This window comes from Fusarium oxysporum, chromosome III, assembly GCF_013085055.1.
Source record: "Fusarium oxysporum Fo47 chromosome III, complete sequence".
NCBI lineage: Eukaryota > Fungi > Ascomycota > Sordariomycetes > Hypocreales > Nectriaceae > Fusarium > Fusarium oxysporum.
The window spans coordinates 2679523-2697463 of record NC_072842.1 but is presented as its reverse complement, the minus strand read 5'-3'; the positions used below and the strand labels follow the sequence as shown (position 1 = coordinate 2697463).

Below are 17941 nucleotides of genomic sequence, written 5' to 3'. Positions count from 1 at the left end.
CACTGCTTTTATGTGTCCGGCCTGTCTTTTTTTTTTTTTTTTTTTTTTTTTTTTTTTTTTTTTTTTTGGGAGAGACAGGTCTTCTCTTCTAAGATGATAGGGTGTTGTGAATGCAGCACGAAATGCGAAGGCGAAAGAGACTGTCTGAATATATGGAACAACCTAAGTGGTTGCAAGATACACCAAACTTGGCGAATATCAAGATGAACATTCCCGCTATTGGCTGCCTTCATGGAGCAGTTATATGTATCACTTTAAGATTAAAGGTATGATTAAGGAAACCGTTGACACAATCTGACGGTCATGAGAATGAGGATGCTAAGGCTTGGGAGATGTTGGAGCGATACGGATAGTTGCGATTAGGAGTTATCACGAGTAGTTTTTGTAAGATGACCATAAGTACAGCTTCGGCTGAAGGACTTGGGACAGTGACAATAGCGGTTGCCACTGCAAGATGTACGAGTGAAAACAAGACACGGATTGGCAAATGTTGCTGGATGCCAGACAAACAGCTCATCTCAATGTGATCTGCCCGGTAGATGGACTCAAAGGACTGAAACACTGTACCAGAAAAGGGTCACAAAAAAGCTAAGGTACATATTTGAGCACATCAAGGTTTTTGGCCTCCTAGACAAGCCGCCTGGAAATTCAACATAGAAAACCTCCATGATCTGGCGGTGATGGAGCATAACGAGAGAAAACTTATAGACCTATTGGTAAAGCTCTAAGCAAGTGGCCATGCCAAGTGCTGTATTCGTCCACGGGTATAGACCACACGCAAGTCTAGAGATCTACTTCTTTATCCTGCATCGTATCTGTGATGTCTAGACCACATCCTGAAGGATTGAGAGAATGGCTTTGAGTACCATTCCTGCCACAATACACATATTCGATCATCCATGCAACTTCACATCCAGGCCTGCCAAAATCTCTTGCAGAATCTTCAAAGCCCCCTCCTTGGCCACCAAGGCTGAAAACGTCGCTTGCAAGACCGAGACGCCACACTCATCCCTTTCTGCAACATTTTCCATCCTTGTATGGTATGAGGAACCTAGTGTTGGTACGTCACAGCCATCCTGGCTCCGTGCCGCTCGTAGCATACAGATCTGCGACGACCGACATTCGCCGGTGCATTCTGGCTGTACCCAGCCTCTGCTGAGACGTAGCATGTATTCATCAAAGGCCGTCTGATTCTTCTCGAAGACGTGGGTGACGTTGTGCCAGAATGCAGCGGTGAGCTCCGCCGCGTGATCGATTAGGGGAGGGTTCGTGAGTGGGCCATATGTCTCCTTTGCAGAATAATACTTTTCCCACACGGGGCCTTGAGTCTGGTATATAGGAGATGTCATGTCGGCGCTGTAGGTAGTTGCATCGAGGACAGCGAACGTCACGGGATCAACATCGTAGACACGAAAAGAGGGCATTCCTGACATCGGAGTGAGTGAGGGGCCGACATATGATGTTATTAGAGCATTATTAAAGGTCTTGCCCGGAGCATCACTGTATGTAATCTGAAAGTGATCTCTGTGGGTGTGACCAAAGAACATGGCTGCGATGGTTGCTGAGTATCGGTTTACTACCTGGTTCAGGTAATTCGACTGATCGTGGAATGCATTCCGGTCACCCAGCGGCATATGCCCAATGATATAGACACGCTCTCCGGCTTTCTCAGCAGCGTGGAGTTCTTCAACAAGCCAATCGATCTGACCGCTCGGATCGCGCAGCATCTTCCTCTGGAAAAGCCAGAAGTTCCCACGGTAAAACAGATTTGTGTTGAGAGAGATAACGCGCAAGTTACCATGGGGATATTTGGTTGAATAAGCGCCAATTCTTGCTGCTGTAGAGGCTGATTCATGTCCGATCCAACGAGACCATGTCCCTGCGAGAAGGTCATAGATCCACGAGGATGCGTCGCCGATGGAACTAGGCTGGTAGGCGTTTGTGGGATGGGACTCGTGGTTACCAGCTGTTCCGTAGACTATACCGAGATGTCTATCCATGTGCTCATATGACTGTATAACTTGATAGGTTAGGTTTAAGTGAAAGATTTGAGTGAAGGATGCTCACTTTGGTGCTCATTATAGTCCCAAGATGTGTTCCAGATTGAATGATCGACAATGTCTCCGGTGAAAATCGTGAAAGCGGCGTCGGGTACCAACTTTTTGATTGCTTCATACATGCTATGCTCAAGAGAAGCAGGAGAGTCACAAGTATGTTCCCCATATGGTCCAGCCGGAGATACCGCTCTCCCAGGCTCGTCATTTTCTGTGAAAGGTCTTCTCAAGTCAAAAAACAGCAACATGAGCACTGGGCGAGGCGTTACTTACCTGCAGCATATGGGTTTGTTACACTCTGAATTCGACCCTTCAGTGTAGAGCTGGTCAACGTGTATATCGGAATAGTGAACAACTTTGATAGGGTCTCTTCCACTCGAGACTGGACGCTTTCGGCGCAAGTGATCAGGAGGCACAGGGACTTCCCATTCGTCTATAGCAGGATAGTGGCAGAGACCTAGAAATGTTACGCAAAAATGCTGCGCAGTCTTTGAGCCGATGGCAACGTTTCTCAACGCCTCTGCTATAATAGGTCCTTGAAGCTCGATGGTTCCATCACAAACATCTGCATCTTCGACCTAAATTTGTCAAATCAAGTTTTGTATCTTATAAGGACTTATTAGGCTACCTTTGACTTTTTGCATACGTCCTGTAGTGTGTTGACAAAGTATCGATCACCCAGATTCGCGAGGCTCTTAAAAGTCAATAAAAGGCCCTACACCGTCATCAGCTCTTTGTAATCACACTCATGACTAGCTGTGACTTACCTGACATCCCGAACAAGACGATACACCTTGTATTTGTTTCCATATTCGATCTGCCCAGTCATTTGTATACAAAGTCTTTTGGTTTTCATTGAGACCTTGAGGCACAACAGCCTGTCCGTCAGTTCCGATAACCGCTGTTATGGCGCCAAGACAGGGTAGGAGAGTTGTTGATAAGCGCATCTTTGTCGAATTGAGAGAGAGAGAGAAACGGTTGGTCTCAGTAATGGCGAAATAAAGAACAAGGTATACACTGAACTTGTTTATACAACACAAGTGAGAACCCTAGAGACCATCAACTTATTGCCATCGAAGACAAATCATCCCCAAAATCGGCTTAGGGCCACCACTATAACGGCCACATGACCCAATTAGAACAATCACACGAGCGCATAAGGTAGGTACCTAGACAGAGGAAAACGTCACCGCTGGTCCATGCGCGTTGGGGTTGGTTATAAGTCAGTTCGAGTCTTGTCTCCAGTAGTCCAATAACTATACCTAATTATTCCGATCTCAAACCCGCCCAGTTTGTCTGTCCGCCCATCAAGGAGGTTGGCAGAGGCTCAACGTATATAATAGTTGCGTAATTATTTCTTATTCGTATCCATATATACATCTCTTTCATACAGCTCCTTTCATGCCTTAAAATCAGACAAATGTAATATACAAGACCGATGATGATGAGTTATACATCTGCGCCATAGATAATGATACACGGAGCACATCGCTCCAATTCAAGCAAGCTTTTAGATACCGATAGCATTCCTTTTTTTGCAGCTGGCCTGTTCTACTCCTTTATCGGAGATGTCTTCTCCTCCTTCTTCGTCTTCTTCTTCGACCGAACTTTCTTTTCCGAGCCCTTCTTACGTGAATGCGGCTCTTTATTCTTGTTTTTGTTAGTCTTAATTCTTGCGTCAGTTTCCCATGCAAGCTTGACGCCTGTCTGTTCCTCCCTCTGCATGACCGAGTCTCTATACTTCCTTCCAGCTTCTGTGCGTTGCGGTAGTGTTCCTCCCCACATCTTGTGCCACTCCCTCTCGCGATCCTCAGGGGTTGATACGAGCGCCTTCTTCCTGCGCTTCTTGAGTTCCCTCAAAATTCTATGCGCTCTCTCTGATGGAAGCTCCACGACTGTGTATTCCACTTTCCAGTTGGTTGGTTCCTCGGGTTCGGAGCAGGAGATACGTTCCACGACCTCGCCGTCGACCATGTTGCGGACTGTGACATACATACCAAGAATCTCCTTCTTTGGTATGTCGGCACTTTCTTTGTCGGATCTTGGTTCTTCTGTCGATGAGGATTTGTCTGCTCCAGAGGTCTTGACGGATTCTGCTGGAGAAACGCCAATGCTGGCTGTGTTGCTTTCATCAACCTCGCTACTCGGCTCCTTTTGGTCTCGCACCAACTCCGACAAAACTCGCTCAAATGTCCCCAGATTGCTAGGGTTGTTGTCAACACCTTGAGCAAACTTGATGATTAGGTCCTTGAGAGTAGCATCTGCTGAGTCGTCGCTGTTTAATGAGGTGTCAGTTCCGTCGACAGCGTCGCTAAGTATGGGACTGTGCCCTTCATCCTCTGCCCTAGTCTCGACAGCTTCGGTGAGGCCAGACTCTGTCTCTTTACCAGCGTATTCCACATCTTTAGAATCCACGTCATTATTGGAACTGCCGCCTTCAGATGCATCAATGGATGGGAGCAGTGCATCCTCAGTTTCGGAAGAAGACTCACTAGCATCCAGTGCGTCGTCTTCTGCTGAATCCTTCTGAGTTGTGTCTTCAAGTTCACTGGCTGCTTCCTTGTTCTCCTTCAACTCTTCAGTCAGAGCCTCAACAAGTTCGTTGATGTAGGTTTCTCTCTCAGGTTCGGGCTTCCCAGCCAGCAAACCACTCTGCTCAAGAGCTTGCTCGATGGCCTCTCGCACACTATCCAAGCCGGCGGCGTCATCCTCCACAGTTTGGTCGACCTTGGCCATCATCTCATCCCATGACTTCTGTCTTTCGGTCGATGATAGCTTTTGAGTATCTTCCTTAGTCTGAGGCTCAGCTTCGTCACTCATTCGGCCCTTCTCTTCATCCTGTGAAATACGCAACATGTTGTTTTTAAACATAGCCACGGCTTCACTCCCCTTCTCCTGGGTTTCTTGCATCTCTTCATCGCTGACAGGCTCGGCAAAGAAATAAGTCAAGGGGGGGTTTGTTGGCCGAGTCTCGATGTGCAACCGAAGTGACTTTTCAGGGAAACGCTTCGTAGCTCTGTCCAGAAGATTATTCAAGAGTTTGACACTAACTTTAAACTCCTCGTTTCCCACCCTGCGGTTCGCAGTTCCGTGAAGAGCCTCGTCCATTTCCTCGAGGCTAATATACTGGAAGCCAAATATTCGTTGTGTGTTATGGAAAGCAACGAATATACCATCCATTCGGCCCATGCGCACTTGTAAAGAATACTTGAGGAACGCCGCTCTGATCATGTCGTAGTACTCACGCTCGAACGACTCCCAAGTACCGAAACGGCTACGAATCTCATATCCAACGCCTTTTTGATAGCCTCCAACATCCATTCGGATGGAAACTACTGCACGGGTTTTCAGATCAAACATGCCTGTTCCTGGAAGTCGTGGATCATAAGCATCCAGCTGTGACCGCATCATGAAATCACCCAGTGTGGAGAAATGGAAGGCTTCATCGGCATTCTTCTCCTCTTCGGATAACTCATGCGAACGACTTCTCCTGTACTTTTCGAAGTGTGTTTTTTTGAGAGTGAGGAGTTTTTCCATTGATTTCCCGAGCATGCTCAGAACGTTGGCGGTATCGAATTCTTTGTCGGCGTCAATAGCATACACACCGTCTTTATAACGGGCGAATGCGGCAGCAGGACCTCGGGTCAGCGCGGTGAACGTATCATACTCGACCTTGAAAGAGCGGGACAAGTGTCTGAAACTTAAAGGCCTCCACGCTGAGAGAAGAAAGTGGAATTGGGAGAGCATGGCCGTCATACTAGACGTTGAACCACAGTACTTCTTCTTATATTTGGCACACAAGTCTGTCAACCGACTGTCCTTGGAGGATGTCACATACTCTTTCAGAGCGTCGAAATCAAACTCATCAACGGGCATGATTGAAGCAAGGTATGGGTCAAAGTTGTAAACCCGGGTCCGCTGATCTTGAAGCTGGTAGGGTCCGCCATTGAAAAGAACCTTGTCCAGCTGATGGGCAAGCGTGGGGACGCTTCGTCTGGATTCTTCTTCAACTGCTTTCAGCTTGAGGTGGTGGGGCATGATGGTGTAAACTGGAGGTAAAGCCTTCTGCGTTTTGGCCGCCTTCGTCTTCTTCTTCGACGGTGGAGCTGCTACACTGGGCTCTGTCTCATGACTACTTGCTATGATATGCTGATCCAGGTCGGGGGAGGGACTGGTATGGTCTTCTTGAGGGGCGGCGGGGTCGTTCGAAGGTTCTGCGCCCAGCTCTTGTTGCAACTTCTCTTGAAGTGATGCCCAGGCACCAGCCTGCTGGCCCACTACCCCGGAGCTGGCCTCTGATGAATCGGCTTTACCAGTCGTCTGTTGTTCGTTTGGACTACTTGGCTTGGATCCCTTCTTTTTCTTCTTTTTCTTCGACTTGTCGATGCCATAGACTCTCTTAGCCACAGCCAATGCATCACTGATATCGGTTTCAGTTGTCCCCTCCGTAGATCCTTTTACTTCAAAACGAGCAGCTCTTCTCTTCTTGTCCTCTTTTCTCCTTTCCGCTGCTTTCGCTCCCTTTTCAATCTTCTCCGAGGCAGCCTTCATTAGATTGAGTGCATCTTCGGAATCAGGCACGGGTTTCGGCGTGGGAATCGAAGTGTCGTCCGGGCTAGTCTCTGTCGCAAATAACCGGAGGGGTGAACATTGTCGCAAGCATCGTAGATGGGGCCGGCAGATATGCGCAAACGTGGCCGCGGGGGCTATCCCACGCCGTAGTCGAAGCATCGGGGCGTCTTTGACGAAATCGATCAACTTTGGAGAAAGTTAGTCAAAATCGAGATGGAAAGACTTCGTAGGTGACACCGAACCAGGAAAAAAAAAAATATTGAATCATCAACGGCTTCGGTATAATGTCGGGTCGGACGATATATCGTATGACACGTGATTGGTCAATCACTACCTTGGTGATCCATCGCATGCACTACCTACCTTAACCATCAGCCACAACACTCGTCATTTCCGGAGCCTTCCTAAAGGTTCAAAGAGGACACCCACCACAGAGACTCTCTCGGAAGCGAACCCTCTCGCGGCATCTTCTCATGCGATAGCAATGGGTGCGAGTGATTCAAAGCTCGTTTTCAAACGGGGCATTTTTCGTTTATCAGAAGAACGGCATATCCCAGCGGATGATGCATACTGGACCTCTGTTCGTCGCCTGCTCCACCCAAAGTCCTACTCTACCTTTCATGGATAACTCATTTACTGACATGATATCACGCAGTTTTGGGAGCTTCCTGAGTCTTCTGAGGATGTCTTTAGTTTATTCACACCTGCCGACATTCGAAGAACTCGGGATCGAGCACTCGAGAACCTAGAAACCCTCATCCTCGCCATCACTTCTCGTCTATTCATACTACGTCATCACCCATCTTTCCCTGATCCTGAACTTGCTCCAGAACGCGAGGCCCTGAACTGTATCCGAGTACTCACACGTATATTGCCTTATTTATACGAAAAGGAATCCCTCAGTGACTGGGAGCAACAGTTTTTCTGGGCTCAACGAAGGAAACGCACCCGGCATGGTGCTATCGCCAACGAGATCCTCTTTGACGAAGCTCAGGAGGCTGAGCGCAAGACACAAACTGCCGAGTTTGAGGAGGTCAAACCACTCGCTGAAGAGCTGGTAGACACGCTGGTCGATCTGCTATTCTTTTCTGATCTTACTTTACCACGACAGCCCAATGGCCGACCGAAAGTTAGCTATGCGATTTGGCAGAGTGGAGTGGGTTGCAACACAGCTGTTGCAACAACAAAAGAATATGAAAGCAATCGATCAGAGATTCTGCGGCTTCTCTTGACGCTTTCTGGCCAGAGCCTGTATATGACTGCTGGTGTCCTACCGCAGAACGGCGTACGGACGTTAACACACTTATGCGCTTGTCCAGATAAGCAAGTCGTGCTCTCTGTGCTTTGTTCCCTACTCAACACAGTTGGTCCACCTGGGATTTCTCGGCTTCGAGGTACTGATTCTGACTTCATTTATAGACGTTGAAATACAACCCTGCTACGTGGCGCGTACCTTATAACACCCTTGTATTCAAGGACGGCAAGCAGATGCTTGTGACATACTCACTACAGTTCCTCTTGGTGCTCTTGTTGTACCCTATTCCTGAGAACCCAGAGAACCCATCGCCTAAACACTCTTATCGTCACTTTCTAGGCCGACTCCACCGGCCCCAAGATTTTCAGTTTATTGTTGACGGAATGACTCGAATTCTAAACCAACCACTTCAAGAGAAGACTTCATATCTTCCAGGTTCTCAGTCATCTGGCCACTTTGCCCCCGAGATACTAATGTTATTCTGGGAGATCCTTCAATGCAACAAACGATTCCGATCTTTTATCGTGGATACCGAAAGAGCGCATGATTTTGTTGTCCTAGCCCTGTTCTATGCTCTTGAGTATAAAAATGATGCTACTAAGCAAGGAGTTGTGCGCATGTGCGCTTTCTTGCTCCAGACTCTAAGCGTGGAGACTAACTTTGGCGTCAACTTGAACAAGTACTTCGAGGGGCAGGAGAGTCTACCAATGTCTATTCGTATACCGGGATTCCGAGGGACCTATGCGGACTTCCTTATCCACTCAATCTACAATCTGATCACGACAAGTCAAGGGAAGCTATCGGCGATATACCCAGCTCTGTTGGCGGTGATTAATAACATCGCACCTTATCTTGAGGGGCTGAGTAGCACTAGCAGCTCAAAACTGATGCAGCTGTTCTCTTCCATGTCCTCGCCTTCGTTTCTACTTGCGAATGAGACCAATCACGCTCTTCTCCACTCGCTGCTGGAATCTATTAGCTCAATACTCGAGAATAAATACCAAAAGAACCCTGAGTTGGTGTTTGCTATCCTCAAAAATAAGAAGAGGGTTGAAGCCTTGCGTTCATTCACTCTGGAGAGTGGTCAAGAGGAAATTGAGAGAAGAAACAGAAGAAGAAAGGATTCTGGACACCATTTTGATCCATTCGATGCTGCATCTGTGCGCAGCTCAGTTGACAGCTTGAGGAGTCCAAACAGCGCCCAGCCACGGCACTCGTCATTGGAAGAAGTTCCAGAAGACGGTGCCTTCGCGATTGGAGACGATGACGACGACGACGATGACGATGACAGTGACGATGAGGAACGACAAGAGACTCCTGCACGGTCAACGTCAAGTGAAGCCCCGTCCCGGAGGTCATCGACCCCCAACGTTGAGGATGCCGTCCCAACTCAATTGCGAGGGATGTCCGAGAAGGCTCGTGGCAAGATGCCAGCGGGTGTTCCAACCTTCTCGCGGCAAAACAGCACCACCAGCCTAGGCGGGCGCTCGATATCAGGACAATCACAGGCAGGGGCATTTGAGCCTACGACCCACTGGATCGACAGCTGGCTGCTCGAACTACCTCTCCACACAATCCTGGCAGTCATTCAACAGGTGTCTGCCCTCTTACCGCGACAAGAATTGGCAGCCGATATACCAACACCAGAAACACTACGACGAATTTCAGGTGTCCATGTTGTTGGCATTGAGCCATCGGCTCCCCGTGTACATTCTTTCGAATGGTCCCAGCTCGCGTTGGGTTGGTATGAGTCTCTGCTATGGGGAGTTATCTTTACAAACGAGATGCAGGTTTCCAGAGGAACCATGGGCATATGGAATGGTACTGCTATCAAGCTTTTCAGGGTTCAAGAAACAGCCCCAGAGGGCCCAACACTGACCTCCCCTCGAGGGGCTGTTGACGCTGTTGGTAGCAACATTGTCTCGCGGATAGGGCAGATCAACCTCCGGGGCGGGCCGCAGGGAAACAGCCAGCCGCCACAGCGAAACAATTAAGGAGGACACATGAAGAGTTCGACAAGGGCGTTTCCTCGACAACCCTTCGTTGAGCAATTAGAACTTTCTGCACTGCTTGGCAACTTTTCCTTGAAGAGGGAGCGCGTCCGAAAGCTAAGCAGATGCTAGCATGAAGCTATTGTTTCATGATCTGCCATTGTTGATTCCAACGGTGTTCATTGTGTAGGATAAGAGAACGAATGGTACATGGGAAGCGAATCGGCGGGGTAGTCTAGAAACAGGCGTTTGGGTATGGATTGGAGTCAATCAAAAACTCGCATTTGCATCAGAGCAGCTCAGTTCATACTATTTTCTATGCACATAATCACATGCGCAATTCGTCCTCGTCTCATCAGCTGGTGTTTCAAGTTTTGACTCTGGCGCATCAGCTAACATGTGGCGCGTCGAGATGGAGGTGGCTAATTTGACTCAGGACCAGCCACAGCCAACAGGATCTAGGAAACCCCCTCCTGGACAGTTCCACACCGATTCGATTCCTTGTTTTCAAAAGCAAAAGTTGGCAGAAGTAGGCAAACAACGTGATTTATGCCAGCAAAGCCGCAAAGTCAAAGCAAAGCCACGTCTAATGCCTGGAGTGATCATTTCCGAAGAGTGCAAGGGGGACTCGTACGCACCGCCACCGCCGACCGGGGTGCGTCACTTTCACAGCCAATCACAAGCCGTCCCGGACCATTTGTGCCGTGTTCCCCATACGCTAAAGCCACAGTATGCATCAGCCACGTCCCAAGGTCCCTTAATTCTAGTAGCTATCGCGACAAGGGTCTTGTTGAAGGGTGGGTTGTAAGGGTCCAGGTCCTGTTGTTTTTTTGACCGGGTTACGGTTTAACACGAAAGCAACTCAGCTTATTGATGCAACTCGCAGTCGGTCGCATTTCCTAATTTCTCGGTTCTTACCTGTCTCAAAGTGTTCCTTTACTACGCTATTCAATTTCCACTCTGCTTCATTTGATCACTACTGGAACTGGGGCGTCTTACATCATATCAAAGTTGACCAGAACTGAATCTGCTGATACAACACTGGAGCATGTCTCATCAGCAACCCGGAGACTCCGGCGACGAGGTCCAGCCTTATCGTATCCGTGTGAGTACCTCAACGAGAGACACCATCCGATCGACGAGCTACTAACCATTCACTTTTTTATAGGTATCAAGCAAGTATCTTGATATCACGCGACAGAAACTAGAGCTTACCCGGCTGCCTCATGAGCCTCATTCAAAAGATTGGTGGGAGCCAAAGCCTCAAGTTGAGTCTCTTGTTGACTTTTGGTAAGTGGATCTGTTAGAGAGCTGCGCAGGGTGAAGCTCACGTATTGTACCTAGGCAAGAATCATTCTCATGGCAGAATCACGAAGAAGAGCTGAACCAAACTCTTCCCCAGTTCAGAACAAGTTTTCAAACTTCCACTTCATCAACGCCAGTCCGGCTTCATTTCATTCATGCCCGCTCTCCTCACGCTAACGCTGTTCCTTTGCTCTTAATACCCCCTTTCCCTTTGACCAACCTGTCGCTGGGTCACCTGGTTCAGCCCTTAAGTGATCCTGAAGATGCTGGTACAAACCAGCCGTTTCATGTTGTGATTCCGGCCTTGCCTGGCCTGGGTTTCAGCGATGCTGTTCCTTCTGATGTACCTCCTATTTCTACCACAGCTCAGCTACTGGACAGCTTGATGAAGAGATTAGCCTACGAGCATTACGTTGGAAGTAACGCCGGCTCTGCTTCAATTTCGCCTGCTGCTATTGATTGGAGACTGGCCAGGCACCTCTCAATTCACTATTCAGAATCATGCCTGGGGTTTCATTTTATTGCACCTCCTCTGACATGCCCTACACTCTCGGACTCGGCCAGTCAGTGGTTAAAATGGAAACTTGCTCGACTCTTAGGTTCTTCGGTTCTGGGTTACTCCAAGGACGACCTCTCAGCTATACAGAAGCAGAAGACGCCGCAGTTAAGCAAGAAGAAGTCGGCTGTTAACCTGGGACAGCATAGTCGCAGCGACTTTGAACCGAACACGCCGTCATATGCGCTGTGTGACTCTCCGACTGGCCTCCTCCTCTATGTGCTGAAACTACTCCGGACTCTTGGTCCCAAGAAGGAACTTACACCTAAAGACATCATCACTCTCACTTCTCTCATATGGCTACCTGGCCCTGAGGCTGCTCTGCGATTCTGGGCTCAATGCGCGTCAAAGATCGAGCCTGTGGAGGAAAAGAAGACGAGTAAGAAACCCAAGGTTGCCATTACCGTTTTCACTGGCGACGAGGATCAGGTCGAGCAGCAAAGAACGCTCCCACGACCTGCAAAGACCATGTACTCTTGCCCTGGCTGGGCTAACAGGGAGTACCAAATCGTGCACCTGAACCGAGCCCCTGGAACTCCAGGTTTCTTGGCTTGGGATCGACAAGATGTGATAGTTGAAGGAGTGCGCGGTCTAGTGAAAGCAATATTGGCAAAGGATAAAAGGATGCAAGTTGCTGGACAGCCTGGGGCCGTTCTTCAGGATCAACTCGAAGTGCAGGATGGCCGAATAGCTCAAGCAGATCTGTCTGGAACAACAGTCCAGGATCCGAACGCTAGTCCGGGTGGTGAGAGACCTCCTAAAACTGGTGTACAGAAACCAGCAGGGGGTGATCATCAACACCTTGTCCCTCCACAAGCAGCTATACACGGAGGGACTCATTGATGAATATGGAAAGGATGATGCGTATGAGGGCAGGTGGGTGGTGGAACTTAATTCGATACCGTCATTTCGGTTCTTTTTCTCTGAGTCTCGTCACTTGCTATGAAAATCATAAGCTTATGAGCAAAATTATATACCAAAAGTCTGACAGCAGAGTAAAGTGTACTGCGTTTTGTCTTATCTGACCAGAGTATCATCTGTTTAATTTATTATCTTTTTGAATATTGCTGAACTGTTTACACTTGACTAATATGGATGTTGCATCTGTATGAGCGAACAGGGCTCACCTGTAATGAGGCTCTTTCGAATTGATGCTTTGTCAGCGTAAAAGTATCTTCACTATCAAGCGGTATAATTAATCGCTCAAAATAATAGCGATCTATCTATCCTCATGACTGTAGTTAAATATTTGAGGTTCAGTCTCTAAATCAGATAGTGAGTGGCTGGTTACCCTACGCAAGATTATAGCTCCTCAGCTCCCGTACTACCAAGTGATCCATAGATACCTTAGATAACCCCCTTGGTGCGCCACAAGGTGACCTAACCAGCTCCCACCCCTCGACTTCTAACTTCCGCAACAGCGAACACGACTTGACTCTGTCTATATGGGCACATTGTAGACCTACGTGCCTTCTATTTTTCCAAAACTGCCTTAGCACCGCCCATCGTTTCCAGCGTGGCGACGATGCGCTACGAAACAGCCCATTTCTCTTAATCGGCCCGCCATCTCCCAACCTCATACTCATCATGTCGAATCGATACGACCGACCTCACCGTGAAGGTAACGGCTATGGCAACTTTGGACGCTCCAACGATGACTACCGATCCGGGTATCAAGATGGCTACGGCAGCGATCGATATGCCACACCGCCTGCCACCCAACAGCCGCGACCACCACCCAGTCTTCGACAGATGTCCTCCCGATCACGCATACCACAAGTACAAGCTCCACCACAACCAGCAGACACCCATGCTGCGCGGCAAATCACCGAGGTTATCGACCATATAAAAAAAGAATGGCCTGCAATGTGTCAAGACGATTGCGTCCCTGTTCAACTGGCGTTGCAGCTCCTCGACAGGAGCTCGGTTGGCCGCGCCCACGAATACGCCCAGTTCCAGCAATCACATAACTACCTGCAAGAGTCGCTTAAGGGTATCGTTCACGAACACCACCAGGGCTTCAACAGTTCTATAGGTACATTTCACAAAATTCAAAGTAGCATTCAGCAGTCACAGAAGCGAGTACGTGCCTTGAAGGAATCACTGGCGAGTTCCAAAACAAGTCTCTGCGCGACGGATCCTGAATTAAAGAAGCTTTCAAAATCATCACAAGAGTTTGACGCCTTGGTGCAAACTCTTAATGAGCTGGATGACCTCCGAGCAGTACCGGATCAGTTGGAGGCAAGGATATCGGAGAAGAGATTCTTGACGGCCGTGGAAGTGCTTCAGAATGCGTTGCGAAAGCTACGGAAGCCTGAATTGGATGATATTGGTGCCCTTACTGACTTGAGGAGCTACCTTGCAAACCAAGAGACTGCTCTGATGGATATCCTTGTAGAAGAGCTACATGAGCACCTCTATCTCAAGTCACCGTATTGCCAGGAAAGATGGCAGAGCTTGGCCAAAACACAAGGCGCCGTCACCGAAGGCTTTGGTGATATTAAGCCCATCGCCCCATTTCACGTTATTCTCGATGCCATTGACGTTGACAAGACGGTCAGGGAAGATCCTATGAAAAATCCCGAAGCCGATACATTCTACTATGTAGGACTGCTGGTGGAATCTCTGAACAGGCTCGGACGTTTGCAAAATGCCGTGGAGACTCTTAAGCAGCGACTCCCAGTTGAACTCTTTACTATCGTCAACGAGACTATCAACGAGGTGGATCAAAGGCATCCCAGCTCTTTACGAGGAGGATCAGCTAGAGGCGATGGTCTTCACGTCTATGGAACACGTGAAACACAAATGCGAGCAGATGTTATCTACGACCTCTTATGGTCTCTATATGGCAAGTTTGAGGCAATTGGAGAAGGTCATCGTGTATTCCACGAGTCTATCAAGGTCCTAATCCGAAGGGAAGGTGCTGGTAACAACAGTGCCCTGCTTGGAAGCTTCAAAGAGCTGTGGAATCTATACCAGAACGAGATTAGATCCTTGCTGCATAATTATGTTACGACCGATGCAGATGTCTATCAGTTCGACTCACCAAACCCAGGAGATACGCTCCATGGCAAGAAAGACATACGAGAGCATCTTTTCAAGTTTTCTGAAGCGAACACAAAGTCTGTTGAGATGACGAGTGAATATGACGCATTGGACAACATCATCCAGGATGCCGTTCCTGGGCTAGGATCTCGAAAGCAAGACAGAAAAGGGCGGAACGTCCAGGACGGAGGAAGAAGAGGAGCAGGAGCAGGAGCAGGAAGTGATGGTCCATTTGGAAACAGTCATCAAACAACAGGCTCGTACAAATCTCTGGTGGAACCTAGTGTCTTCAATATGAGCTTGTTACTACCGCCGACGTTAGTCTTCCTGCAGCGTCTCAAGAACATCGTCCCTCCCGGTTCGGACCTGGCAGCAAGCACACTAACAACATTCTTGGACAATTTCTTGGTTAATGTCTTTCAACCACAATTGGACGAGACTCTCGCCAAATTGAGCGACACCGTCTTTGGGGAGGCAGATGCATTCACGCAAGACCCGGCCTGGAGCCAGGTAGCACGTCGGCCTGTGTTCCGAGGAACAACAGCCTTTTTCGAGGTTGTGACGGCTTTCTGTCGTATGCTGGGAACCATACCACCAGACCAAGCACTCAGCTCGCTGATTGTCACTCAAATGATGCGATACTACGACCGCTGCTTCAGCTGGTTCAAAACGCTTGTCGTCAAAGCTCAGGACCCGGCTACCGAGATTAGCAACGACAACCTGAGGTCATCGGCACGATTCTCTCTGGACCAGGGAGAGATACAAGAAACAATGAAGAAGCTTTTCATGTCAGAAGAGATGGACTGGGAATTGGCCGAAAAGGAGATACACCTGTTGATGGAACTCACAGATGAGCCGCCGCTCGACTCAGGTGACATCATCCAGGATCGAGATTCCATCTCATCCCTGTGTCTATTGTACACCAGCATGAAGTGGCTTGCTGTTAAAATTGCTGGCTTGCGGCAGATCACAACGCATGACACAGATACATCACGACAAAATCTGCCTCGACATTCGAGCCGAAGATGGACTCTTATGAACGATACTGGCAAGACCGCAGGAGAAGAAGGCCCTGTGTCACTACCACTAACGCAGGAAACTGTGCAGTAAGTAATGCGACCCGATAGGCAAACATATAACTGATCAATGTTCAGAGCGTTTGACAGCATAGTGTCGTCCTTCGAAGAACTTGCAGGAACTGCGCTACTAACTCTCCACATGGAGATTCGGTGCCGCATAGTTCATTCATTGTCCATTGCCTTGTCCCCCAAGGTGGCACCCTACCTGCTTGACCAGGAAGTGAGTGAACCTGATCCCCAGATCTTGAGCCTCAACTCGGAATTGGTATTCTTTGACGAGACGATCGTGAGGTACCTCAGAGAGAAGGAGATTGCCTTTATTCGAACGGGTCTGGGGCTGCTTATAAACTGCTATCTTGTGAGCAATGCATGCAAAGCGTCGCCCATGAATGACAAGGGCTGTGGGCGTATGCAACTCAACATTCTTGTACTGCAACAGAACCTCAAGAACGTGGAGGAAGGGGTGGACCTAGCGCGTGCAGCAAATTACTTTTCGCTATACGAACAAGGTGCAGACGCCATTGTAGAGAAGGCAAAGGAGGACAAAGAGCAGCAACGAGGAACCAGCGCGCAGGACCCAGACAACTTTTCGTACGACGAGCTCAAGGCACTTGTCGAACTCTGCTATAGTGAGGCTATGGCAAATCCTGAACGAGGAATCGCCACTGCAGCCAAGCGACAGATGCAGGACAAACTGCTCGGGCTGAGTGAGCACATGTGGCAGACATAGATGGACCAAGACGATACGTGATGCACGAAGTGATGGGCTTCAATGGAGTTGAGGGATTGCTTGGAACAGGTATGTTAGTGGTTGATTTGAAGTGTAAAGTAGTAGCGACGCGTGATGAATGGTTATACAAATCAGGTATGAAACCAAACAAAACTGTTTATGATTGCTTAAATATCACCGTAAAACTTGCCGTGAGCAATCAAGCTTGATCGACTACCACGCGGACACACACAGAAATACAGGCCTTCGCTGTTAGTCGCGGCAAATACCCGTACGGAACCATGCGAAAGCCATGATGGACACAAGCAAAGACCAATGAGAAGGAAATTGCAATCTTATGACCATGCTTTGTGTAGCAGACACAAGAACAAGTGACATCACAGTTCACATAGACGCCAGAATTAGAAATTACTTTCCTCCCCCGCACTTGAGCAACGTCTGTGAGTGACGGGATCTGCATGAGGCAGCCCAGCCAGAGGTGGCAATGGTAGAATCCATGGCGATAGGGGATTTGGGTTCGGAACGGGTGTAATATCCGTATTGTTCAATGCCAACAGCAGCAGGGGTTGTTGATAAACACATCGCCCAGGCTTACGGGCAAGACGGAGTAGGAAACTTCAATTTACGTTGAGGTGAAGAATTCAGGGCCAACATCTCGTATTTCGAAAGATATTTTTGGTCTTTCGTGGAATTTATGTGGATAGATTATCTGGGTACATATATATGGATATCAAAGTTTGAACCTCGAGTCGGAGGACGAGATTAGGGGGAGATCATATTACCTGGGTTCAAGGGTGCTAAGATCGTCGGTCTAGAATGAACCTTAGATGTGAATTTGTAATGGAAGGATCAAGCATCGAATCTCAAACGGAGGCGAGATGTCTTTATTTAAAGCTTCTGTATTCAGGTTCGTGATATCTCTCGGGGTTCAATATGGCAGACATGGATATATGAGATGGATTATCGATCGATCAGCTGCTCCACAACACCCAATTTGCCATTCATGAAATACATAGGTTTCCTTACGGTGGCCTTTCTATCATTGGTTTATTTGTCGTCATCCATTTTGCAGCATTGAGTTTCGTGGCTACTTATATATCGGACCCTTAGAAACAAGAATAAGCCACGGCGTTTTCTCTTCGGTCTCTGTCGTCCTTTGAATTTCTGCAGTGCGCTATCATTTGCGACCAGGACCAGCCAAAATTGGATTTAGGCTGCCCCTGAACCTAATCTCGAAATATGTAGCGGGCCATAGTGTGCTTGCGGAAGCGGTACCTTGCATTGCTAGCTCTTCTATACCCTACCTACCTTATGCAAGCCCCCCCGCGGCTTTCGCCTGGCCGTCTCAAACCCG

The 17941-nt window shown here is 48.5% G+C and overlaps 4 protein-coding genes across 4 annotated transcripts; 2 read left to right on the top strand and 2 right to left on the bottom strand.

The window, feature by feature from the left end:
* Window positions 1–605: 605 nt before the first annotated feature.
* On the bottom strand, window positions 606–3118 carry FOBCDRAFT_218242 (Metallo-dependent phosphatase-like protein). The gene is made up of 5 exons (XM_031176578.3): window positions 2822–3118; window positions 2683–2769; window positions 2328–2632; window positions 2068–2276; window positions 606–2020 (listed from the first exon to the last, which is right to left on the bottom strand). The coding sequence occupies exons 1-5, from the start codon at window positions 2999–3001 to the stop codon at window positions 894–896; spliced, it is 1908 nt and encodes a 635-aa protein (XP_031047711.2). The 5' UTR covers window positions 3002–3118; the 3' UTR covers window positions 606–893.
* Window positions 3119–3336: 218 nt separating this feature from the next.
* FOBCDRAFT_218238 (mitochondrial protein Pet127-domain-containing protein) lies at window positions 3337–6890 on the bottom strand. Its single transcript, XM_031176577.3, has one exon. It carries the CDS (start codon window positions 6783–6785, stop codon window positions 3606–3608), a length of 3180 nt encoding a protein of 1059 aa, XP_031047710.2. The 5' UTR covers window positions 6786–6890; the 3' UTR covers window positions 3337–3605.
* Window positions 6891–7110: 220 nt separating this feature from the next.
* On the top strand, window positions 7111–9875 carry FOBCDRAFT_271128 (high-temperature-induced dauer-formation protein-domain-containing protein; the record flags this gene model as incomplete). The annotated part of the gene is made up of 3 exons (XM_031176575.2): window positions 7111–7206; window positions 7282–7989; window positions 8046–9875. 3 exons carry the CDS (start codon window positions 7111–7113, stop codon window positions 9873–9875), a joined length of 2634 nt encoding a protein of 877 aa, XP_031047708.2.
* A 394-nt stretch (window positions 9876–10269) lies between these two features.
* Window positions 10270–16587, top strand: FOBCDRAFT_131036 (uncharacterized protein; the record flags this gene model as incomplete). Its single annotated transcript, XM_031176574.3, has 6 exons — window positions 10270–10601; window positions 10920–10977; window positions 11041–11162; window positions 11217–12499; window positions 13076–15884; window positions 15933–16587. 6 exons carry the CDS (start codon window positions 10270–10272, stop codon window positions 16585–16587), a joined length of 5259 nt encoding a protein of 1752 aa, XP_031047707.3.
* Window positions 16588–17941: the final 1354 nt, after the last annotated feature.

Bases quoted from the DNA above. Each gene is read 5' to 3' on its own strand.
- FOBCDRAFT_218242 (XM_031176578.3), bottom strand. From the start codon at position 3,001: ATGCGCTTATCAACAACTCTCCTACCCTGTCTTGGCGCCATAACAGCG. The intron at 2,770-2,821 runs GTAAGTCACAGC...ATGACGGTGTAG, and splicing joins CGTCTTGTTCGGGATGTCAG to GGCCTTTTATTGACTTTTAA. The intron at 2,633-2,682 runs GTAGCCTAATAA...TGACAAATTTAG, and splicing joins ACGTATGCAAAAAGTCAAAG to GTCGAAGATGCAGATGTTTG.
- FOBCDRAFT_218238 (XM_031176577.3), bottom strand. From the start codon at position 6,785: ATGCTTCGACTACGGCGTGGGATAGCCCCCGCGGCCACGTTTGCGCAT.